Raw genomic sequence first — 26892 nt, forward strand, 5'->3', positions numbered from 1 at the left:
CCTGTTCTAAACTCGAGCATCATAAATGGTTTTAAGAAATGGGCCATTTATGATGCAAATGACTTAGTGGTAGATTATTTTAAATTGCTTTTTATCCTGTCTGTGTCTTTCCTACCACTTGACTGTCATGTTATTTAGGGGTTAAATGGGTGGATATTTTCATCCTCTCCTTTTAATTCTTTATTGGAACAAGGAGTGTCCTGCTTAAAGCTAGGCCCTGAGATTTAATCACTCTGGTTTGCTTCTCCTTTCATAATGTGGATTGGAGAAAACAAAGCAGGAAGAGGTAGCAAGTATTTATGTGGTATATGTCTATTATAACTACATAATTGGATAGGATGCTGCCTTGGGCCTTAGGCACTTATAACTTATGGTAGGTGGAGAAAAACTTACTTTGCTTTGGTTTTCCAAGTCTTCTAAGATGCTTCTTCCAGTGGCAATAAAGGTATTAAGTAAAATACAAAGTGTAAAGGATGGCTTACCATAATCTATATTCTATATCCTATAGCACATGAATTTGTGTAACTACTGTGGTATCATTCTCTAATACCAGGGTACCACAAGGCTTCAGGTGGAAGAACTACAATAAAAGTCCTGAGTTTCTGTGTGATGTTACTCAAAGTATTTATCAGACACCAGTCCCAAGAGCATTAAAAGTCAGGGACTGATGTCTGGTAAATGTTTTGAGTAAAGTCTTGAACACAGGACTACCCTTTTCTGTTCTTCAGTCTAGAGCATTGGTTGGGGTCCATCTGCAGAAGATAGTATTATTTCCCCTAAGAAGAAGCACCATACAGTGAACTCTGGCTCAAACATGTCCAAAGGGATTAGGATTGGTCAGAAGCTGAGAGAAAGAGGGAGAAGGAGGAGAAGGAGAGGGAAAGGGAGAGGAAGGGAGGGAAGGAGACAGAATAGTGACTTGGTACCTATTCTACTGACATATGATAGCTTCTATTACTTCTTCCTTCAAATGACTGAGAGATATATGGAGAAATATGTCCACTCTCCACTCATGCTGAGGTAGAGGCATACACATTTATAGTTGTAGGGCAATAAGTGAAGACCTCAGTTTATTAATTAATAGCAAAGGGAAGCAGGACTCATTTACTCCATTTTACTACATGGGAATTAGAAAACATCATAACCACTGGACAAGTTTCTTTAGAAGACTGAATAGGGAATTTTAGGAGTAAGAAATAGGCCATTTTAATCTTACTTGCAAGTAACTCATTATGATACTCTTCAAAGTCACAGGCAAGAGGTTAAATGCTGTTAGAGAATCCAGCATATTATGTATTTTCCTATTGTGTTTCTGCTAAATAGACCTAATTTTTGTGGTTTGTGAACTTTGGTCTTCTTTTTCCTAGTGAGTACTGTCCTGATGTAGTAATTGTAGTAATTTATCCATGCTTATGCCCTCGTCCCTGGTTTGCATTATTTACTAATCTGCCTTTCTCTCATTCTACAGCCCCACCAGCAGTAGTAGGTATGGCTCCTCCTGTAATGTGAGTCAAGGAAGCTCTCAGCTGAGTGAACTAGACCAGTATCATGAGCAAGATGATGACCGTCGTGAGCAGGACTCAATTCATTCCTGCCACAGCTCTGGCAGCCTCTCCAGAGATGGCCAGGCCAGATTTGGAGAACAAGAGAGAGCCTTGGAGGTGAGAAGTGAAGCAGAGAAGGGGAGAACATGTGGACCCAAGGAGACTACGGAAGATGTCATAGCCCATCCTCCCCCAGATCTGGTGCTACACAAAGACCCTGTCGTAGGCCCCCAGGAGAGGTAGGTGATGGCTGCCTCACATGCTTCCTTAGTAGCTCCTCTGTAGTATTACTGAATATAAATGCTTTTCATTTGTTTCTCTGAAGCTGGGTATGGTAGGGAGCAAGACAACCATACTCATCTCTGCACTGCTTCCTTTGAATTTTGGTATAATTCCAAGATATTTTGGGGATCTCTAAAGAACACTTGGATTCTTTGTAGTCAATAAACTGCAGTGTACCAGAATCCCTTGAACCTGAAGTTCTGTTTTTTAAAAAAATAAATTTTATTTTATCCCATTCCCCCTTCAAGCCCCTCCTTTTTTTTTTTTTTTTTTTTTTTTTTGAGACAGGGTCTCAGTATGTAGTTCTTCAGGCCAGCCTTGAACTCATTACAGTATATGGCCCAGGCTGGCCTCTAATTCTCAGCAGTCCTCCTATAGGTGTGTGCCACCATGCTCCATTCAAATCTGGAGTGCTTGACCCCACACAAGGCAGTCTCTGTGTGAGATGCCCTGAGCCCTGCAGGGGATGCTTTTGGCCCTTTGTCTGGCTTCCTACTCTATTGATGTTTTAACTTCTGTTGTGAACATTGTTGTTTTGTTGTACCCTGGGCGAGCAAAATCAGAACAGAGTTAAGGAATTGATCTAGAGGACTGGTTTTATTTAACCTACTCTTCTCTCCCTCCAGGTCCCAGTGGTTTGTTTAGCAGTTTCTATCCATAAGAAGACAATTTAAAGCTTACTCTTCTAATAATCTTATAATGAAGTTACCTACTCTTCCCTCCTTCCAGGTCCCAATGGTTTGCTTAGCAGTTTCTATCCATAAGAAGACAAATTTAAAGCTTACTCTTCTAATATTCTTATAATGATCAGTACAGAGTTTGAGTGTTGTCACTATTATTGAGCTAAATTGGTTAGAGTAGCAGAAAAGTTGATGCATAGCAAGTCCCTCAGTCTTTGCACTGATGTTTTGGGAGAGACAATTCTTATGGGGACCTAGCATATGCATTATAGGGTGTTCAGTATAGGGTCCATGACCTCTACGCTTGATTCCAGTAGCAACTCTCAGAACTGTTTCCAGCTGAACATGATGATGCATGCCTGTATCCTAACACTTGGGAGGCTAAGGCAGGAGGATCATGAGTTTGAAACCAGCCTGGGATACATTGAGTTCACCAGCCTGAGCCACATATTGAGACCTTGTCTCAAAGAACAAATAAGAAACAAGAGAGAGAGAGAGAGAGAGAGAGAGAGAGAGAAGGAGAGAGAGAGAGAGGGAGAGACACTATCTTCAGACGTCAAATTTTCCTTTAGAGGTAAATTTGCCTCTGTTGAAAATCACTCGGTAAAAATGAAAAGAGCTAAGTATGACTTACATTCTTAAATCTGAAGACCTGATAAATATAAAGCCTCTTGACGGATAGTGAATGCCAGTTAAGTTAGGGAATGTTGGTGCTTTTCTTCCACCATTGGATTAGTGGACAAGTCACATATCTTTTTGAAAAAGTAAACTTACTTGCTCTTTTCCTTCTCTGTTCTTGGGTTTTAGTCATCTCTGGGGCTTTTTAACAGGCAAAACATACAGGAGAGCTCACCCTGGACCAGCCCCTCACTGGACTGATGATTCACTGATGGGCTGACTTGCTATGGGTGTTGGATAGTGATTACTATTGTTACGGCTGAGCTCATGGTAGAGCAGTAGAAGTGCTCCCAGTGAATGCTTGCCCTTCTTTACCTTCAGGTTCTAGCTATGCATGTGAAGCCCAGTTCTCTGGCCAGAAGTGCCCACAAATGTTTTTAGAACACTTGAACCATTTAGTAGATAGTATCAGAGTCTACCATTTATTTCAAATGTATAAGTGGTCTGCTACTGTGGCTATTTGCTCCGTCTTTTGGGGCGGGGGGTACCGGGGATTAAACTCCGGACCTTGTTCTTGCAAAGCAGGCAGCGGGACCACTGAGCTAAATCTCTGATTGGCTATTTGCTCCAAAGGGAGGAAGGAGAAGCATTAAGAACCTGGATGATGACTTCTGCTCATGTAAGGTAGTGTTTCTGCCTCAAAGGTTGTTTGTTTGGTACAGGGGTTCAAACTGAGGACCTTGCACTTGCAAGGCAGGCAGCAGAAGCACTGAGCTAAATCCCCAGACCCTTAATATGTTTTGGCTTTTTTTTTTTTTGCCTCAAAGGTACTTGTTATTTATTATTCATTTTTTCAGAGGATACAAGATCAAGGCAGGAAAGTACTTTCTATGTAGTCTAGGAATTGGTAGGTCTTCCAAAATACTTAGTGGAGCAGGAAGGATTTGCAGAAGCAAAGATCTGTCCTAAGGAAGGCTATGTAAAACCCCCATGCTTTGCAGGCACAAGGTCCCAAGTTTGTTCTCCAGTACTAAAAAAGAAAAACAACAACAACAAAACCCCATGGTTGGTTACTGGTCTTAAGAGTTAGGTGAGAGAGGTTGAATGGCTTCTATAGCTCTGTGTGGTTTCTGTGCTTGTCAATGACTCAAGATTCTTGCCATTTTTTCTAGTGTCATGATCCAAGACTGTTCCAGTAAGCTGCCTTACTGGGCAAATGCAGGAGAAGGAAGAATAGGAACAGATGAAAAGCTAAAAGGAGCTGTCATTTTAGAGAGGACTTGTTTGCACATTAAGTATTCAGGATTGTGCTGTTTTAGTGGCCTGAATCACTAAACAAGTGTAGGCATGAGTAAAAACCATTTTATTTTAGATATTTGGCAATCTTACCTTGAGAGCACTGTTACCTTGTGGCATGGACTATTTTTAAGAAACATTCTTTCCTTTGTTACAAGTCTTCCTGAGGAGAATGCATCTTCACCATTTACTCATGCCAGAGCACACTGGATCCGAGCAGTTACCAAGGTTCGACTCCAGCTGCAGGAGGTAGGAAATCTGTTCCAATAATGGTTGGGACAATTTTTCTTTTGAAATTGGGAGCCATATGGTGCTTGAGAGACAGTCAGTGATTAGTCATCTTCTTACATGTGCTTCTGGGGGTGCATGGCAATTAAACCAGAGCCTTAAGAGATGGAGGTGGCCTTGATTATTTGTATGCTGATTAATGGAAATCAAATAGAGCTAGTGAGCTGAGTGTCTAATGGTACAGTTATAAGTTTATTTATGTATATCTTTGAAGCCATTTAAGTTTGAGTTTAAGTAGAGGGCTATATCTAGACCTCTTAGGCCAGTTGTTTTCCTTAGCCAGACAGTTCAAGTACTACTGAGTGATACATATCCGACCAGAAATAGGGTACACAGATTTTTCTAGGATTCCGTAATTCAAGACTCAAAGCATCATACATTGAGATCTGAAAAAATGTTTTTTAAAAAGGTAAAAATAAAGATAGGTATTTTTCCATTTTCAGTGTTATGGACTTGACCTGTCCTTATATGTGTATCAGTAAGACAGGCATCCATAGGCAGAAGGGATGTTTTTGAATGATGACATGTGGTTGTCAATAATACAAAATTTGAAAGATATTAAAAATGCAGACATGCTCACACGTGTAAATATACCTCTTTTTTTAACATACCCTTTTAAAAATAATTTCAAATATAAGGGAAAGTTGGTTCTGTATCCTTTACTCCAGCAATTGAAACTTCATGTTTGCTTTATTGCTCCTCCTCCTTTACAAGCAGTCTTTTTTGAACCACTTGAGAGAAAGTGGGATACATGGTATTCTGTCACTTTCAAATACTTTTGTTTGTGTTTCCCTAAAAATAAGGCTGTTCTCCTAAATAATCACAATTGAACCATCCAAATCAGGAAAACAACAGTGAAAACACTACTATCATTAGGACCCAGACAAATTTGACCAATGATTTCAACAGTGTCTCTTTTTCATTTTTGATGCAGAACCTGGTCCAAAATAATATGTTGCATTTAGTAGTTACAGCTCTTTAATCTCCTTTAGTCTAATACAATTCCTCAACAGTTTTAAATGTTATAAGCCTTTTCATTTTGTAGTGTGTTCTTCAAATTTGGTCTATTCAGTATTTCTTAGGTTTACACTCAGGCCATGCTTTCTTGGTAAGAATTACACAGAAACCATACTGTACTCCTTTCATTGCATTGCATGATGTCAGCCTGTCCTGCTGTTTTTAATCTTAGCCTTAATCATTTGGTTAAGTTATGTTTGTACAGGTTTCACCACTGTCAAGGCACACGTTTTCCTTTGTAATTAGTACGTGCTTTATAGAACATGTGATACTGTCGGTATCTTGTTCTTCATCAAATCTCTACTAGGTATCCATTGATACCTCTAATGGTGGTTGCCAAATGGTAACTTCATATCTTTTCTGCATTAATTAGTTGGTGTTCTATAAGAAGATTTCTCTTTTCTCCTTTGGTGGCACAGGCTTATGGATTCCTGTGTGGTTATTACATGAGTTGTAGTCCATTACTTTCATTTATTTTGATGTTCAAATTGTTCTGGCCTCACCTCATATAAGCATCCTTATTTTGATCTTTCATGTAGAAGGTAGTATTTTAATTATTGCAAAGGTGCTACTTTGGAGAAAAGCATTTTCTTTTGCGGGGGGTACTGACTGGTCCTGGGAATTTAATTTAGATTCTTCACATTGAGCTACATCCCCATCCTTTTTTTTTAAATGTTGATACAGGGTCACACTAAATCACTAAATTGCCCAGGCTGGGTTTAAACTTCCTATCTTCCTGCCTTAGCCTTCCATAGTGCTGGGATTACAAGCATTGTTTTGCCATTCCCATCTGGAGAAAGCATTTTGAACACATGTTTGAAAATGCTTCCATTTGTATAAATGTGTGTATGTGTTCTCTTGTTATCTGAAACAATGAGGATTACCAATAAAAACTTACAACTGCATGCTCTAAAATCTTAGAGAGTATTAATACATTAAAAACCTAAGGTTTGAACTTATTTGTTAAAAATAACAAAAATATTTCTGACTCTTGTAAACAGTTGACTGATGTGAGAAGATAATTTATTAGCCAAATTTCAAAAAATCTTTGAAAAATTGGCACATAGGAACCAGTTATATGTTTTTCATGTGATTGAAGTATCAGTATCTTACTTAGCTTTGAGAGCCATGAAAACCAAGAATTAAATTAACTGAATGTGGAACCAAACCTTCAAGTCATTTTATAATTAAATATTAAACAAGATTTAAAAAATAATGTATATTATATCACACTGTTTTCACTAAAAAATTATTGCTGCTAGTATTCTAGTGACAGAAAAAACTATTATCATTAGTAAATATTTTAACAAATATTTCCTTTATACTTTCCCATTTTAGCTTTCTAAAGTAACATATTATTACATTATACCTGAATATAATTTTTAAATGAATAAGTTTATATTTATTGAGCCATATATGCTTTGATAAGGCTGCCTACTCTCAAACAGTTGAAGTCTATTGATCTAGACTAAAATGAGGTAAATGAATATATTAGATGAACATTTAGAATCAATGTTATGCTACTAATTTTTTATTTCTAATTTTTCATTAATTAAGAGTTCTAACAAGAACTAAGATATATCATGTAAAGGTACAAGATCCCAGTGATAAATGTAACTGTATTGTTTGCTTTAAATGTACCAATAAACTTAATGGAAAAAAAATTAAGAGTTTTAAAATTCTTATTATAAAGGAAAATAGAATCATCTCCAAGTCAAAGAAAATCTCTAAATGAGAAAAATAAGAATATATTACAGCAGACACATTTAAATTATGAGTTTTTAGGAGATAGTTCTATCTCTCCAAAAGGAAAAAGAAAAGTGTTGCAGCACAATTGCTAAAATTTGGAATCATCAAAGAAAGGTCATGGTCAAGAGTAAATAAGAACAGCTGGCTGTGGTGGCACATACCTGTAATCCCAGCATTTAGGAAGCTAAGGCAGGAGGATCACTGTGAGTTCAAGGCCAGCCTGGGCTGCATAATGAGACCCTATCTCAAAAAACCAAGAAAGAAAGTAAGTAAGTAAGTAAGTAAGTAAGTAAGTAAGTAAGTAAGTAAGTAAGTAAGAAAGAAAGAAAGAAAGAAAGAAAGAAAGAAAGAAAGAAAGAAAGAAAAAGAGTAAATAAGAGCTGTTATTATTTGATTGAGTGGAACAATACTGAAGATACTCTAAATACAGATAAAGTAACTGATAGTTGATTATTAGTTACTAAAAGAAAGGCTAGAATTTAAAGAGGGTTCTAATAGAGGCAGAAACATACCAATTACACTTAAGATGAGATTTGCCAGAAAAATGGTTGAGATGAGATAGAATAATATAAATGACAACATCAAGGATTTACCCCCCCTCCTGAGTAATCAAATTTCTGTCTTCACCCCATCACCCCTCTTCCCAAGATAATCATTTCTGTTACTTTATCAATGTAAAATTTCTTTATGCAGATATAAGCTAATATGAATACTGTATATGTTTTAATCTCACACTAAGGATATTCTTTACTTTTTTACTTGGAGATCCTTCCTTATAAGGTCTAGTAATTTTTCATTTTTTATAACTGTATAATATTCCATTGTGTGAATGTACTGCAAGTATTTGGCTAGTCCTCTTTTCCAAGTCATTTGGTATAAATCATGTTAGAAATGAGAAACCTTTCACATTTATCATTTTGCATGTGTGCAAGTATATCTTAGAGGAGAATGAATTTGTTATTTTAATACATATTGCCAAATTGATACTCATTTGTCAGTGGCTTAAAAACAGTAAATATTCTTTTCTTTTTTTGAGACAGGGTCTCCCTATGTAGTTCAGACTGGCCTTGAACTCACAGCAATCCTCCTGCCCCACCCTCCCAATTGCTGGAATTACAGGTGTGCACCACCACACCTGGTACAAATGTTTGTTTCTTGCTTAAACTACATGTCTTCTTGTTTTTTGTTTTTTTTGTTGTTTTTTTTTTGGTACTGGGAATTGAACTCGGGTCCTTGCGCTTGCAAGGCAGGCCACCAAACTGCTGAGCTAAATCCCCGACTAAACTACATGTCTTCTTGTCCGAGTTCTGCTTTAAGTTGTCTCCTTTCTGTAATTCAGGCTGATGGAGCAACCAGCATCTGAAATATTGCCAGTCACAATGGTAAATGGAAAGAAAAGCTAACAAATGAGAAAGAACATAGCAAGCTGTGCTATGGGTCTTGAAACTTCTGTCCAGAAATTACATGTATCTTTTTTGCTCACATTTCCCTTGCCAAAGCATTATCTATAGCCTTCCGTGACTCCAGTGAGTAGTATGACAGACCTTGAGAGAGATAGAGCAGGATATTTGTGGATGGTTTCATGACTATACTAATGGGTCTGTACCTCCCATAGGGAGTGTACTAATTGATACACCTGTGGAGTAATACCACCAGGTTGCTTTTTCTTCCCTAACCAAATAGAGTGGTTTGTCAAGCTTGGAATTTTGCTAGTCTTTTAGGTAATAGTATCTCAATAGTTTATATTTGTGTTTGTTAGTAAAGTTGAGCATGTTTTTGTATATAAAGAGTATTAATAATTACTTTCTCTGAATGGTCTGTTGCCTGTTTTCTATCAAACTGTTGGTATTTTTTGGTTTTAGGGAAATCAACCCTTTGTTATATGTGCTGTCAGTGTTTTTCTTAGTCTATCATTGCAAAGGAATTTATTGTTTAATGAGCCACTCTTTAAAATAATATCTTTCTCTTGCCATTGTAAACTACCTAGTAAAGGCTATTATTTACAAAAAAGGAAATGAGAAAAAATATATTTGAGTGGCTTCACATTGCCTTCATTATAAAATCCTTTATGATCTAGCTCAGTACAGTTTATAATGTGATTCATGGACCAACTCAGCCCAAGAACAGTTTGTTCCTAGTCTCTGATGAAGTAAGAACTGAAACTGAAGCTGATCATTTAGAGACAATTTGTCATGACGTGAAGTACATCAGTGACCTTGTCTCATTAAATAGGGTCTGGGCCAAAAATATATCAGACCATGACATATCAGGAATAAAAAGCCAGATCCATAACAAAAAGTAGTTTGAAAAACACTAATGTAGATCCTACTTGCCTTTCTAGCCCAGCCCTAAATCCTCTTTCCTACCCTGTTTAGTCAACACTTCCAACAAAAAATTTTTGGAAATTCTAAGAGACTTTGCTGCATTTGTTCCTTCCCATGCCTAGAATATGCTTTCTCTTAATCCATGTAACTTTTCATTCCCATCTTTTAAAACCCAGGTGTCAGTTTTTTTTGGGTAAAGTTCCCAGGATTTGTGAACAGTTTTTTCTAGATTGGAATTTACCATGCTGAAATGGAGTTACTTGTTTACTGGTGTGTTTTCCTTTTCTTTATACTTTTATAAGCTCTTTCAGTGTCAGGGCTATCATTTAAAAATATTTATTAGTATGTGTTTACAGTACATAATACATTAATCATGAAGAATTGTTACATTATATATCCATCTTATATGATTTTTTTTTTTTTTTTTTTTTTTTTTATTTTTTTTTTTTTTTTTTTTTTTTGCTGTCAGTCTAGTCCCCAGTATAGAACCTAACAGTGTTTAGCTAAACTTTTGTGGATGCTTAACTAGTGAGAAATGCTCATCATCCTTTCTATAGAGGTCTCTATTTACTTCTTTAACTTCTAATTAAATCTATTTTTAACTTTTCCCAAGGCACACAAATAAAGCCAGTAACAACAAAATATCAACTATTAACATTACCAAGGTTTTCTTACACAATTTGTATGTATGTGAGCATAAATTTGCCAAATTTGGATCATAATATGACTGAAATTTATTTTCTCACTTAGTTTTTATGAGCTGTGTTCTGTTATTAAATATTTTTGAACACAATGTTTTGATTATTAATAAATTAATGATATTCCATCATATAAATGTTCCACAGTTCTTGTTTATTATAAATAATGTTATGATGAACATTATCATATGCAAACCCATCTTAATTTATGATTATGGTTTTGTTTTAGTTTTTGTTTTTTTTGTGACAAGGTCTCACTATGTAGTTGAGACTGACCTGGAACTCACTATGTAGCCCAGGCTAGTCTTGAACTCACAGCAATCCTCCTGCCTCAGCCTCCCGAGTGCTGGGATTACAGGTGTACACCACCATGCCCGGCTATGATTATGATTTTTTAAAACTTAGTTTTCTTTTTATTTTATTCATTAAGTTTATTGGTACATTTTATGTATACATAATGATAACATTCATCACAGGGAATTTGTACCTGCATATGATATATCTTAATTCTTCCCTTTTCCCATTCTGTTATCCTATCTTCAACCCTTCTTCCCTTCCTTGTTTACAAAAGCTTTGTTTCTGTTTTTCCTTTTTTTCTTGTTTTGTTTTCTTTTTTCTTCCTCCCCCCCAATTCCCCTTCCCATGTGAGTATTTTCTTCCTAATTCACAACATCTATTACATATTTTGGTCCTTATTTACACTTTCAGTTTCTCACACCAGGTTGATTTATTTCATTAGAGTATGGTCTCAAGGTGCATCCATTTACCTAGAAATATCTCAAGTTTTTCCTTCTTAGTGGCTGAATAGTACTCTATTGTATTTTTAAAAACCACATCTTTATCCATTCGTCAGTTGATAGGCATTTGGGCTGTTAACAAGATTTAGCTATTATGAATTGTGCTGCTATAAATATGGGTGTTATATATTACTGTGATATGATATTTTTAATTCTTGGGAAGATACTAAGAAGGGGAATAGCTGGGTCAAAAGGAACCACTAATTATAGTTTTTTGAGGAATCTCCACTCTGATTTCTACAGTTGTTGCAGCAGTCCCAGCAACAGTGGAGAAGAGTTCCTTCTTCGCCATAGTCCCACCAGCACTTGTTATTGTTTGATTTCTCGATAATTGCCATTCTTTCTGCAGTGAGATGAAATCTTGGCATTGTTTTAATTTGCATCTCTGAAATGTGACCAGTGATGCTGAACAACTTTTCATATATTTATTTGCCATTTGTATTTCATCTGAGAAATGTGTATTCATTTCAGACGCTCATTTTTGGATTGGGCCTTTAAATTTGGGGGGGTCTGGTTTTTTGAATTCTTAATATATCCTAGATATTAGTTCTTTGAGGAACAGCTAGCAAAAAATTTTACCTACTCTGTGGGTTGTCCCTTCACTCTGTTGATGATTTCTTTTGCTGTGCAAAAGCTTTTTAATAAGCTATTGATTCTTTATAATATTCCCTATGTGATCGCGGTTTTATTCATAAAGTCGTTGTCTACATCTATGTCTTCAAGAATTCTACCTATTCTCCCTTCCAGCAGATCTAGTGTTTCTGTTTTAATATTTAGATCTTTGATCCATTTCAATTTTAGTTTAGTGCATGGTAAGAGACACAAATAGATTCAAGCAAGTTACTGAATTAAAGAGTATATTCTTTTTCTTTTTTGTAGTACTGGGGATTGAACCCAGGGCTTCACACATGCTAGGCAAGCATTCTACCACTAAGCTACCTCCCCAGGTCTTTTTATTTTTTAAATTTTGGGACAGAGTCTCACAAAGCTACCCTGGCTGGTGTCAAGTTGCACTCCTTCCATCTCAGCCTTCCAAGGGGCCTTCCAAGGAGCTGGGGTTTCAGACATGTACCTTCACACCTGGCCAAAACATGTATTATTTTTAAAGACTTTTGATGAACTTCTAAATTTATATTCATAAAACTATCCAATTTGTGTTTTTAGTATTTAAATGCCCCAACATTATAATTTTAGCAAATTTGACCAATGAGTGGTATTCCATTGTTTCAATTTTAATTTCTCCAATTATTAATGATTTGCATATTTCCCATAAACCTGTGTTTATTTATATTTACTTAGCTAATATTGCATTAAATAGACTGAGAACTACCATAGAAACCTAGCCATACTTACGTCATTCTTGTAAGACTGTTGGCAATTTGAAGGCAGAAACTGTACAGGGTCATGTCTATATCCTCTGGCTGAGTACCTGGCCACATGCACTTAATAATTGTTTGATGACATTGTTAATGCTGATGAGGCAGTAATGCTGGTAGTGTGGGTGGAAATGGATATGAATCTGTACCTTATTTGGCTTAGCTGCAGAAAAATCTGGGGGAGGAGGTGAGACTTTTAGCTCTAGAAACGGAGACTGTGGTGGCAGCAGGTAGGTGGGTGTTCCAGGTGGAAGAAGGGACAGTGAGGGAGAAGGCATAGAGATAGGTCATAAGGAAGGTTTGACAGGAGCTCTTGGGCTGTTGAAGAAAGCTGAGAAAGGAGAGCCTGGGTTAGCAGAGACAAAACTGTGCATATAGATTAGAAGGCTTGAGTCTAAATGGGGCAGTCCCAGGAGTTCCAAAATTATAGCTGGGTCAGTCTGAGAGCATTTTCTCAGGAGCTATCACAAAGACAGAGAGTGAATCAGCTCTTCCCTGAAAAATTCTGCTCTTTCTTGTGATTCCACCCTCCTAAAAGAGACTTACTGTATAACTGAAGCCCTGAAAAAGGGATCTCTTGGGGGAGAAAATGGTCAAGGCAGGGAGGACACTACCTCTAAGACTTGGCGCCAGGAAAATACTCTCCATAATCTCAAACTCCATGATTTTCCCTGGTAATGGCTGCTGACCTTAACTTCTCATTTCTTAACTCTTGCCCTCATGGAGACTACTAGTTTCTGATCCCTCTTTTTTTTCCCCACAATCTTTCAGCATTCTCACTACCTTTTCTGTTAAATGATGTTAAACACTTAAAAGATCCTAGCACAGTTTCACTTGCTTATAATCCCAGCTACTTGGGAGACTAAGGCAGGAGCATTGGAAATTCAAGGTCAGCCTGGGAAATTTAGCAAGACCCTGTCCCAAAATAAAAATGGATTAGGCCATATAGCTCAGTGTAAGGCCCTGTCTTGAATCCCTGATACCAAGGACAAAAACATAATGCTTTAAATAAGTAGTAAATATAAAACTAAACAAAAATGGTATGTCTAATATAAAGTTTCCCTCTTACTTCAGATTTTTGGGCATCCAGTCACTTTTCCTACATCATATTGATACCGTCTTGTGAGTTAGTCCAGATAGTCCATGTATCTACAAACATGTGCACCAATTGACCTCTTTTTTGGTTTTTATTTATTTCTGTACCTTGGGGATCTTCCTTTATTAGTACAAGTATAGCTACTTCTGTGTTAACAGCTATGGAAATTTTCTATTAGCAGAATGCTTTTTAAAATAGCTACATAATATTTCTTTCTGTGGATGTATTATAATATATGTTTACTGTGTCTTCTATTGATGAATCTTAAGCTTTTTCTATACTGCTATAATACAAATCCTGCCCATAGGCCTGAATGCTTCACAGTTTTTGGCACCCCTTCCCAACTCATAGTAGGCCCTTCCCAAGATCAGGCCCCACTGCTGCTTCATGAACCTAAGAGAGTCCTCCCCTGGAAAAGGGCTTTTGCTCCTGCCCTGAATGCTGTGACACAGCCCTTACTCCTATCAGGCCCTTTCTGCCGTTCAGCAAACTAAGGAGACTTTAGCTGATATCTGAGACCAGACCAGTACATTCTCTACCTCTCAATTTGCCTGAAACATGAGCTGTTCTCTGAAGCTTTCTATGGTGAAGCCTTTTTGTATGCTCCATGTATTGCTGAGTTAAAAGTTGATTTTCTCTGAATACTTCTGCCACTTCCAAACCATTCCTAGATCCCTACTTTACCTGCCCCTACCCCTGCCTTCATATTGTAAGCAGATTACAACTGCCCCATAACTCCCTATTCACTCACTGAAGTCTCTGGTACCTATATCATAGTTTTTCGTTCGATCTCACCTATGGCCATAATAATTGTTAATATCACAGTAACTGCATTTATTGAATACTATTATGTTTCTAGCATTATACAGATGTTTTACATGTATTGCTCAATGAATAATTCCTCGCAGTAATTTAGTGAATGAAGCTATGTTGTTAGGACCATTTAGATTAGGGAACTGAATGTTTAGAAAGGTAACTTTTCTAGAGTCACCCAGCTAGAGGGTGAATCCAGTAAGAGAGCTGAGATTCAAATATAAATCTGTTTAACTCTTCACCACTTGTTTTAGATCTGTAGTTTCAGTTTCTCATAGCCAATCTCAGTTTGAAAATATTACATGAAAAATTTCAGAAATAAACAGTTTATAAAGTTTTAATTACATACTATTCTGGGTTTCATGATAAACCTTGTACCTTTTCACTCTGTTCTCCCAGGATGTGAGTCATCCTTGTGTTTAGTGTATCCATGTTGTATATACTACTCACCCATTAGTCACTTAGTAACCATCTGCCAGCTGTTATGGTATTGCACTGCTTCTGTTCGAATATCTCTTATTTTATTTAATAATGGAACCAAAGTACAAGAGTAGTAAATAGCCAGGCATGGCGCATACCTGTAATTCCAGCACTTTAAGAGGCTGGGGCAGAAGGATTACAAGTTTGAGCCTAGTTTGGACAATTCAGCTACTTAGTAAGACCCTGTCTCATAGAGGGGAGGGGGCTGGGGATGTAGCTAAGTGCAAAGGCCCCCAAAAGGGTAGTGATGCTGGTGATTTGGCTATGCCAAAGAGAAGCATAAAGGGGGGAAACTTTAGTGATTTCTTTAGGAATTAAACTTGAAATCTTTTAAATATAAACAAAGTTCTTCTGCCTCTTTTACCTTTGGAGGTTACTTGATACCATTAACCTGTCTGTAGTTAGAGGAGGGTATCAGATAGTGGTAGCAGTCCTTAGCTTTAGCTGGTAACATTTTCTGGGCTCAGTATCACAAAAGGGAGATATTTAATTAACCCTAATGGAATAAGTCAGATTGAGAGCTCTGTACCAAAGTACTTGCTTCTAAATAACAAGCAAAGCAGACTGTCTGGCTTTCTAACACATTATCTGAGTCCTGCTGCTTGTTTGACCATCCAGCCAATGAGAACATTTGACATGGCTGGAAGGAACTCTGTTCCTCTGTAGGAGAAAAATCTTTTTGCCAAAGTTATCCAAAAGAGAAGCAAATAATATAATTATTTCATTTTAAATCAAGTTGACTAAGTGGATACTACTAGGTGTAATTGGGCTATTTGTAAGACTTTAAAAAAAAATCATTCATGAGCTTATAGGCAAGGGGAGAGAGAGCAATAATTGGCAGTCAATTTTTTTTTTTTTTTTTTTTTTTTTTTGGTACCGGGGATTGAACTTGGGTCCTTGCGCTTGCAAGGCAGGCTACTGAACCGCTGAGCAAAATCCCCGGCCTGGCAGTCAAATAGGGAGGGAAAAAATAGGGGTGTAATTTTTTTTTTTTTTTTTTTTTTTTTTTTGGTACCGGGGATTGAACTTGGGTCCTTGCGCTTGCAAGGCAGGCTACTGAACCGCTGAGCAAAATCCCCGGCCTGGCAGTCAAATATTTTATTTCCCACTTTCTTGTTTTATTCTCATTTTCTCTGCAGCATTCTGTATTTTTAACAAAAGAAACTCCTTGCTTCTTGTAATTTACTATTTTGTTTTCCATTGTTCTTAGAATCTCTACATTCTTTTTCTTCCTTTCGCATATTGCCTGGCTTCTTTTCTATCTGTGTCTTTCTATAGTTGTCCCCTCAGGCCTCTTCTCTGTCTCTATCTCTGCGTCTGTGTCTGTCTGTCTGTCTGTCTGTCCAACTCCCTGGATCAAACCCAGTGCCATGCACATGCTAAACATGCTGTTTTACCACTGAGCTGCACTCCAGCTCCTTATTTCTTTAAATCTCAGATCAGCATCTCAGCCTCTAATCTTTAAGAACCTTTAATTGAACAACTACTGTTAGGGGTAGGTATTGTGTGATGCAATCAACAGATTTTCAGCAAGATTTCCTAGGCTGATGACTCCCAAATTCATCCATCTAGCTGTTCCTTTTCCCGTAGACTCTGTCCTTCATGACTAGTTTTCTATTAGGTTCACCACAGTTTCTCAGTGTTTAAACTTCCCTCCTGTGTCTATTCCTCTTCTTTCGTTTTCTGTTTGTAGTAATGTCACCATTATTTTGCTAGACACCCACCCAAAATCATGGTGTCACTCTCCATTTCCTTTTCTCCTGCCTCCCACTTCAATCATTTGCCAGATCTTACTCTTTTTCTTTCTGTGGTTTCTTTTATCAGACTGTTCTCATCTGTTTCCTTTTGGTTCTCATCTGTTTCCTTTTGTGTGCAGGTCCTCTCTACTGCTTAGCCTGTAGTTTAGCCTCTGTTGCTTTTATTTATTTTTCTTAAAGTCCATTGTATATACCACTGCAAAATTTATTTTGTGGACAGTACTAGTCATGCCTGCCACTTACACCCAGGCAGCTTAGCTGTCACATCCTTTGATGCCCTCCCTAAAGTCCTGGGTAGTTAGATATATAATCAGTTTTGATGTTTATTGCATTGTCCTGGAACTATGTGAGCATGTTCCCCAGGATTATGTATTTCTTAAAAGAATATACACTTTATGACTGCTTTTACATTAAGTTGAAAAACAGGCAAAAGTAATCTGTGATGTTCAATATCTGATTAGTGATTGCCTTTGGGAGAGCTTCTGGACTTCTGGTGATACTGTTTCTGGATCTAGGATTTGTTTATATTGATGTAAAATGTAATTTTTAATATGTGTGTGTGTGTGTGTGTATGTGGTACCTGGCAATCAAACTTAGGGCCTTGTGCTTGCCAGCCATGCTCTGTACCACTGAGCTACATCCCTGGTCTTTTTAATATGTATTTTAAATTTGATATAAAGTTTAAATAAAAGCTAAGTGAAAAGTAGCACTGAACTAGAGAATAGGAACTGAGTTTAACTTTGTATCCCCAATCTCTGGCACGCAGCAAGCTCTTAATATGGTGAGTGAGTGAGTGAGTGAGTGTCAGTTTTTCTAAAAAAACAAACAAAAAAACTAGTTTTTGTTTCCACTAGTAGTTACATTTTATTCTCAATTTTATAGCCTGTTATCCATGACCACCATGACATAGCTCAACCGACTTTTCTAACCTTTGTCAACCTAGAGGAGTTGGAAGAATTTGGGCCTTGAAATTAGCCAGACCCCGAGTTTAAAAATCCATTCTACCACTTATTTTTGTTGTTGTTGTTTTGTTTTGTTTGGTACTGGGGATCGAACTCAGGACCTTGTTGTTGGTGGTGTTTTGTTTTATACCGGCAATCGAACTCAGGACCTTGTGCTTGCGAGGCAGGCAGTTACCACTTTTATGTAACCTTTGGCTTACACAAGCAATCCATCCTTTTAGGAATTCAGTTTTCTCCTGCCTGAATGGGTATCATTCTAGTTGAATAAATAAGATAATAAATGTAGAGCAGGGCCTAGCACGTTGTTAGCACTCAGTTAATGTTCATTTCCTTTATTTTCCAACAACATGACCTTTTTTCTCTTATTCATATCTTTGTTCATCCTGTTTCTCTACCTTGAGGGCTTCTTCTTTTCCATTGCCACATATCCAAATATATCCATCCTTTGAATCAAGCTCAGATATCACCTTCTCTATGGAGTGTTCCTTGATTTCCATCTAAACCAGTACCTGGAAATGTTTTCCTCTTAAACTTTTGTACATTTTTTCTGTTTCTTTGATGTCAGTCACTCTCATCTTTAGGAGTTGCTAAAGAGTACTTGGGACCAAAGTGGACTGTTGTGAGGGGGTAGAAACTGTCAGTTGGAATAAATAACATTATATGGCAGGTTGGGAAAAGTACTTTGAGCTTTGATACATTTTTTTAAATCATAACCTTCTTTATCCTGGGAGAAATTTAGATCTTTAGTTAAGAAAGTGAGCTCAGGGAGTCAAGTTTTAGTCTGTGTATTAGTCTCTTCTCTGTTTCTCTTTGTGTTCAAGTCATTTAAAAACTTTTTTTTTTTTTTTTTTTTTTTTTTTTCTAGGTCTTACTATGTAGTTGAGACTGACCTGGAACTCACCAGGTAGCCCAGGCTGGTCTTGAATTCACAGCGATCTTCCTGCCTCATCCTCCTGAGTGGTGGGATTACAGGCGTGCGCCACCACGCCCAACTAAAAAACTTTATTCCACCATGTGTGTATGCATGTGTGCTAGTGCACATGTACAACACATTTTCTTTGTCCATCAGCAAGCACTTAGGTTGTTTTCATATCTTGACTATAGTGAATAATCCTGCAACCAGATACTGTATCTTTATGAAATAAGAAACTCTCATTTTCTTTGGTTATATATCCAGGAGAAGATGACTCAGTCATATGCTAATTCTATTTTGATTTCTTTAGGGACCTCTATACTATTTTTCATAATAGCTGTATCAGTCTAAATCCCCACCAACAGTGTGTTCTCCACGTCCTCTCCAGTTTTTGTTATCTTTCTTGTCTTTTTATGTTTTGTTTGTTTGTTTGTTTGTTTGGAACAGGGTCTCACTATGTAGCACAGGCTGGCCTTGAATTTAAAGTGATCCTGCCTCAGCCTCTCTAGTGCTGGGATTACAGCCATGTACTATCATGCCTGGCTTCTCTTGTCTTTTTTTTTTTTTTTTTTTTTTTTTTTTTTTTTTTTTTTTTTTTGGTACCAGGGATCAAATTTAGGACCTTGAACTTGTGAAGCAGGTGGTGACACCACTGAGCTAGATCCCTGGCCCCTTTCTTGTCTTTTGATGATAGTTGTCCTGATGGTTTTTATTTGCATTTTCCTAATGGTTAGTGATTTTGAATACCTTTTCATATACCTGTTGGGTTTTCTTGTCTTTTTTTTTTTTTTTAATGTCTGCTCAGGACATTTATTCATTTTTTAAAAATTAATGAATTTATTAATTTATTTATTGGTACTGGGGATCAAACTCAGGACCTTACACTTGCAAGGCAGGCAGTGGAACCACTGAGCTACATCCCCAGCCTCATTCATTTTTAAATTGGGATATTTCTTTTTCTGCTATTTAGTTGCAAGAGTTCTTAATAAATTTTGGCTTTTAATACCTGTACCAGCTGGATCTTCTAAATGTAGACAGGTCAAGAAAGAACTTTGATGATATATTATGGAATTTGGACTTTTTCTTAGGTGCACTAACTGAAGGATTTTTTTTTAAAAGTCTATGTTTTGAAAATATCTTTCTAACAACTTGTATAAAATGGATGGAGGGAGGGTTGAGAGGGAAGTGCTTTTGGAGAAAGGGAGACTAGGGAGAATGAATATTTTGTAGTAGTTCAAGCGAGAAATAAGCCTGGATTTAGGGTTGTAGAGAAGGAGAAATATTTGGTAGTTAGAACGGTAACACTGGTTAGACTTCATGACTGTGCGGCATAAGGACAAAGGATTTTGTAGAAGATTTTGTCGCTTGGTAGAGAATTAGCATATGTGGAGAGAAATCATCTCTGCCTAGGATTTTGATATGAGTAAGCTGGCAGCTTGGGGCTTGAAACATCAATACCAGTAGGCTTACTGTCAGTATTCTTTGCTTTCTAGGCTATGTATGGCTTGCTGTCTGAATACATCTAGTTGAATGTTTCCTTTTCTCCTTCCTATGCTTCTTTGTCAGACACTCAACTAAGGGTGGGTCCCATAAACCCACTCTTCACCTTTGTATATTACCTAGCTTCCTATAATTCAGTGCTCCATACCTGGTATTATTTTTAATATATGGAGAATCCTATACCCTCCTCTTTGGGGTTCTTCATTTTGTCTCATTCATTGAGATTCAGATGCTGGCTAGGCACATATAGCCAAAAGCTTGGGAAATAGGGGCCTAAACCAAGAGAATACTTAAGACACATCACAGAAGAAGTCACAAAGAACTAAAGAGAATGTTTGATCAATATTATGCCAGTTAATTTCCTTTTTGGTACAAGATGTTCTGTTCTCCATGAATTTTCAAATTTTGGGTTTCCCTTAAAGAATCCTCAGAATATGGGAATTTAGCTTCCCTTGGGTATAGAGAGATTAAGTCAGGACTAATGCAACTGGTAGATTGGCCTAGAGGATAGATAGACAGATACTAGTTCAGAGCCTCTATTTGTCCTAAATCGTAAAGCTGTGACTTTCAACCAGGGCAGTAAGTATACAGATGCTTTGATGAAGAATTTTGAATCATTTAATCCTGAAATGGATATAGGGCCATAGCAGTTAGAAGTGCAAGCTGAAAACTTAACTATTTTAGCTGAGTAGTTTGTTTATTGGTTTTTTTATACTCAAGTTTTTGCTAATCAAAAATGGTGCTTGACCTGATTGTAGGACAGATTTGTCAGCAATTTGTGATCCCTTAGGCCTGCCTTACAGCTTGTTAGGTCTAATTTAGGCTATGTGGCAGCTATGTCTTAGCACATCAGTAAAGTTAGCGCATTTCTGCCAGGTTCATTGTTCCCTTAGGGTGGCACATCCCTAAGGGAAGGAGGAAGATCACCTCCTATTGCCTATCATTTTGTTTGTATATAATTTTATAATAGTTTAGGGAGGAGTAATTCTACAGCAGGGGAAAAAAAAGCTTTTCTCAGCTACCGGAACAAACCATTTTCTGCATGTTCACAACAAATCCAAGCTACGTGACCACATGTCAGCCTGTTTATTATGTTGCTTCTGGCTTTCTTCAGTGGTAAAGAAGGAAAATAGTCACAAGCTACTACTGAATAAGACAGACTTGGGCTCCCCCATCCTTTGTACCCTGTATGTGTGATTGCTAACATGGGGAGATAAGGTAGGCAGCTGCTGGTTCTGAGCCTGTCAGTCCCTGGCAGTGACAATTGAGAAAACAGGCTGGGTTTGGAGTAGGCAGGTTCTTTGCTTCCAGCTAGTTGTATCTAGCCTCAAGCATACTTAGATTGGTTATAGGAGGGAGGATTGTAATTGGTGAGGCCCTCCTCCAGTGTCCTTGTGATACCACTCAGTTGCTCAGTAGCTGAAGTGGAATTTTGTGTGCCAGGTGGTCTTCTGACTAACCCACCCATTCAGCCCCCTTTAGAGTTCCTGCAGCTCTGAACCTTCCCACAGTGTTGCGTCAGTGTCTCATGTTGAATTTCCATTTTGACTCATCTGTCTCTAGGCAAAGATCCCTACAAAGATTTAAATTGGTAACCAGATCTTGAGAATGTCTGTTCAGAGCATTTCACAGCTTCTGGATAAATGCCTTTCCCTTCTTAACCCAATCTGTTTTTCTGGCTCTGTCCCCCTAGCTACTGAACAGCCCTGATTTGAGGAAGCTTCCCAACTGAGCTGGGCACTGTACTATTTCTTACTCAAGAAAGCACTCCATCCTCTTATCCTGCCCAGGATTCCCAAGGGCCAGATCCACTGTGACCAAGGGGGCTACACTGTTGCTCATATGGAACAGGAAATAATAATGGCTTACTTATTCTGAGCACCTCATCCATTGAGGAGGTCATGATGTCTGTCGCTCTGTGGGCCCTGTAGGATGGTAGCAGAAGGAGCTCAGCTTTCTTTATCCGAGCTGACACCAACTACTGTTTACCACTTTTCATACTTATTCTTTTTTGCTTTTGCTGAAACATAGGAAGGATATAGGATACAAAGGTATTTTGTGGTCAAATCCATAAAAGCTTTCTTACGCAGTTCAAAGACTGTAACTAGAGGTAGCACATTTGCTGTGCTTCACTTTCTGGATACATCTGCTGTCTGAGTCTTTGCTTTTCTGGAAAACTCAAGCTGCTTAGAAGATGGGCTGAATGCATTTGGTAGGCAGGTGGACAAGGCAAGGTCCATTAGCCTTCATTATAACAGCTCAGGCCTCAGCCAAGCCCTGGAGACACCAGTGGATAAGGGAAGTGATGTAAGTGTTCTAGGCAATGTGCTGACCCGGGGAATCTTGTCCAGTCATTACTGTGAGCCTTTCAGTATAGAATGCCCAGACCCAAACCTGGTAACCACAGCCCCTGCTCTGTGTTCTTTATGAGTATCTACAGAGTTGGAGCTAGGGGAGGGATTCTGATATAATCAGTCTTCTCTGTTTTTCTTGGTTTAAACCCTTTACCTCTTCCTCCTGGCTCAAGTCTGGGAAACTCCACAGTAAATTGGCTGTGACTTCCACTGAAATTTGACAGTTTTCAAGTTATTTTTTTCTCTGTATTTAGATGTGGTTATAGTTGTACTGTCAGCCCTTATCCTTTCTGTCATCCAGCCAGCTCCCAACTGGGTTAGGAGGTACTTGCTCTGCTGTTAGTGTTGGCTGCATAATGAGGTGTATGGTTAAAAAATGGATTGTTTAGCATCTCCTAAAGTTTAAATTTTCTTCTTTGGTTGAGGGGGAAGCAATATTATTGGAAGAAGACAGTAGGGAGACATATGTTGGCTGTAGAATCAGCCCTTTCTCCTCAGAATCTTGAATAAGCCAAGGAAATCATTGTTAAAAGTTTGTTTTATCTACTACTGTATATAGGACTGCCTGTTCTGCAGTGACAGATCCTAAATGGCCTTTACAGTCTGTCTACCCAGTTCCTGGGCTAAAAGGACTAGGTTTTGTGGTAGGTTGTTACAAAGAATGTTACAGGTCAATGGAACTTGGAAGATTTGGAGAGCTTGGCTTGGGCATGTTGGGTGAATCAAAGTTGCCTATTCACTGTTGGCTGAAGGAGGAAAAAGGTCAGCTCAGAAGAGAATTGGCTTCCCTGGATTGTTCCTGACTGGTCAGAGCTCTATAGTGAGGATTCTGAGATTCTCAAGGCTCAGAAAGCAACCCACCCCTCCCTCCCTCCCTCCTTTCCTTCCTTCCTTCCTTCTTTCCTTCCTTCCTTCCTTCCTCCCCGCCCTTCTTTCTTTCTTTCTTGGTTTTGGTGTTTTGTTTTATTTTTTTTCCTGACCTGTGCTTGCAGAGTAGAAATGGGTATCATATTTCATGTACTTGGCATTTTATGATCCAGTGCTTCAAAGGTTTTTAGCGTACGCTTGGCCATTATGTTGTGGTGAACAACTTGAGTTTTTTGTTGTTGTTGTTGTTTTTTAACAGAAACATTCAATTTCCCAATGAACCCTAATTAGAATTGTTGAAATATCAAGAATTTGGGCCATATGAAAGCCAGTTGTTTAGCAAGCCTCCAGGAAAATAGGGCTGCCGTTGGCAAAGATTGGGAAATTAGGATCATGAAAACAGGGTCCTAAACCTTAGACAGTATTTGGACAATATAGTATCACTTTGAATTTTCAGTTCCAAATTCTGGGTTCCAAAGCAGTCTTTGGTTTCCACTTCTGCAACTGAGGGCCCATCTCAGCTCACTGAGCTTCCCATCCAATGACTAGGAATTGTCATTGCCTTGGCATAGCCTTGAGGAATTCTTGTTTTCCTGTTGGCTTTCTTGCAGTGGCTGTTCAAAAAGGACTGCACTAGATGTGTACTCTAAAAACAGGGCATCATTTGATTTGAGCTGTAGTTGGGAATGCTATCTGTCCTTCGCCTTCTCCAAGGGCTGACAACAGATTATACACTAACAAAACCAACCAACCTACATATACCTTGTTTCAGTAGAGGGGAAGGTTCAATTTGTATTGTGCTGTAGCAGTTTCTTGTGTTCCGGTTTCCATCTGAGACTGGAAGCTCCTAAAAGTATAGGACTCTGTCTTACATCTTTCTATGTTCTATAGCCCAAACATGACTGAGGTGGGTAGGCAGGGGAAGAAAGAAGAACGAAGGAAGGAAATGGGGGAGGGGAGAGAGTAGGATCTATATTTAGTGAAAGGGAGAGATGCTTAGCAAGGGTGTGTGAGTGAGCTTGCTGGCGAGGGTTGTGTGTGCGTGTGCGTGAGTGTGCTGGGAAGGGGGTGTGTGTGCCAGCAATGTGTGAGGAGGGCTGGTGCCCTATGGGAGGTTGCAGGCAGGAAGCAGCTGGAGAGGAGGAGGAGGAGCAGCAGCAGGAGCAGGAGCTGCCCTGCTTTCGTCTCAGTCTCAAAGCACGGAATTGATTGAGTTAGAATTCCATATCCAGTTGAAGTTTGGCTGCTGTTGCCTTCTGCAGGGTGGTTGTCAGAATACCCTCTCAGCAGAGAGGTATGGACCAGATTGGATTCCTAGATTTGCAGCCGGCAAGACACCTGCCCCGCCTTTGCTGAGGGGATTTCTCTGCTGGGCATTGTTCCTATCATCAACTTTGTGCTTTGGAGCCAGCCAGCTGGGTGCAACTGAGAATAATAGCTCCTTGGCTCTGTTTGTCGCTTGGGCAAGCGGCAGCACTGTGGCTCAGAAAGTTCATCCTGTGGCTTCTTTGTCAAACCAAGGAGTGCTTCTGAATGGATTTCCTCTTAAAGACAGCACTTGCATTCTAAAACTTGAGAATTCATGCTTTAATTGTTGTGTTTTGCTTTTCTTTTCAATTCCTTAACCCTTATTTTGGTTGCAGCAATAAGGTAAGTGGTATTGAGTGTATGACTGACTGAATGACAAGCAGGGACAAAAGCAAAGCATTTGTGGGTGGAATATGGAGCAGCCACATTAATTACATAACTGTCTGAGCCAACTTGCTGGTTGGGGGTCATTATAATGAGTGAAAAATAGTATACTCAGCACTGGGGTAGAATCTTCACATGCATGTGTTTGTGTGCTGATAATCTTGCTGTCCATTTCTTCTTGCTGTATATATACAAATAATCCATCCACCCCTCTGCATGTATATAGTTGTATACAAATAATCTGTTTCTTCCTCTTGATCTGTCCATATGTTTTTATAAATGACCTGTCCATTCCTCACCTCTGTATATATTACATATAGACAACTTATTCATCTCATATTAATACACATAAGCCATCTCTCTCTGTGTGCATATATATAGAGATCATCTGTCTTTTCCTGTGTTTATGCATGTACTCAGGTAACCTTTCTGTTTCATGTATATTCAGGAAACCTTTACATTCTTTCTCTGTGTGTGTATGTAAGAGGGGTGCTGCATGTCCTGTCTAATGTAGTACTAATTTATCCCTCTGTGCATATGACATATAAACAGAAAGTCATCTTGAGTTTTCTCAGCCTTGAGTGTGTGCACACATGCATATAGATAATTAGTCTATGTCATGCATATGAAGTGAAAGAATACTAACTTTGTGAAAAGAAGATCACTTTTAAATTGTAGCTTTCCTCAGTGGCCTTAGTCAAGTCTTATCTAGCCATTTTTCTCATCTATGAAAACAGAATAGTTCTTTCCTCTTGCCTCATGGGGTTGTTGTGATAATAAAATGAGAAACATGTAAACTGAAAACTGTAAACAAAAAAATAATATTTTACGATTTTTACATGTTCTTCTAGTGCATCTCTGGCCCAGCTGCACTGAGATTATGCTCTGTCTGTGCGAGGTCTTTAAGCCTTCCATATGAAGGGGTAGCTTCTGTTGAAGTAACCAGGTTTATCCTGTCTGTAGTTTTACCCAGAGTATTGGGAAGAAACTAGCTATGCAGAGCCACAGCATATCAAGAAAGGGTTGGGTTGAGAGGGAGAAGAGGTCTTATCCTCTGTGTGTTGGGGCCTTGACACTTGGTACCTTATAGCCTTAAGAAGTGTTGAATCTATCACAAGATGGAAATGTGCTGCTTCTAGCCAGGATCAAAGTGAGGAGATAAAAAGATGAGTGAAAAAAACAGAGCATTCTGCTGCCACTAAGATGACAGCCTGCTCTTTACAGTGAGCATCTGTTTTCAGGTTTTGAAGGCCCTCCATAGTGTCCTCTGCTCCAGACTTACAGATCTTTGTTATCCAGTATGTTAACCACAGGCAACATTAGACTATTGAATACTTGAGGTATAGTTAGTCTACTTTAAGATATTCTGTAAAAATAAGATACATATGAAATTTCAAAGATTTAATGTTTAAAAAGAATGCACATATGTTAATTTTTATGTTGAGTACATATTGAAATAATATTTTGGATATTGGGTTAAAACATACTAAGATTAATATCATGTGATTATTTTTACTTTTTTATGTGGCTACTATGAAATTTAAAATTGTATTTGTGGCTTACTTTATATTTCTATTGGACACTGCTACTGTAGGACAGCTTTTCCTACTAAAAGGGCAATTGGAAGCCCCATCACAACAGCCCTGTGGGTGACAGGAACTGTGGCAGGGCCTCTCTCTACCAGTTTCATATGCAGGAGAGATAGATATTAGCTAATTGACAGTTGGACAAGTTTTGTCCTGAATGAATTCCCAGAAAATTCTAAGTATAATTAGGGAGAGATTTCTGA

General features: G+C 38.2%; 1 protein-coding gene across 6 annotated transcripts in view; it reads left to right on the forward strand.

Annotated features, from left to right (window-relative positions):
* Unc13b (unc-13 homolog B) overlaps nt 1-26892 on the forward strand; it is a 214574-nt gene that overhangs the window by 132032 nt on the left and 55650 nt on the right. For all 6 annotated transcript variants that reach the window (XM_033758979.1, XM_033758975.1, XM_033758976.1 and 3 more), the window contains 2 exons: nt 1469-1783; nt 4579-4669. In XM_033758979.1, coding sequence (XP_033614870.1) covers nt 1469-1783; nt 4579-4669 — 406 coding nt within the window. The remainder of the gene's footprint in view (nt 1-1468; nt 1784-4578; nt 4670-26892) is intronic.

The sequence above is a fragment of the Fukomys damarensis genome, unplaced genomic scaffold (assembly GCF_012274545.1).
Source record: "Fukomys damarensis isolate Sample0158 unplaced genomic scaffold, DMR_v1.0_HiC HiC_scaffold_36, whole genome shotgun sequence".
NCBI classification, from domain to species: Eukaryota; Metazoa; Chordata; class Mammalia; order Rodentia; family Bathyergidae; genus Fukomys; species Fukomys damarensis.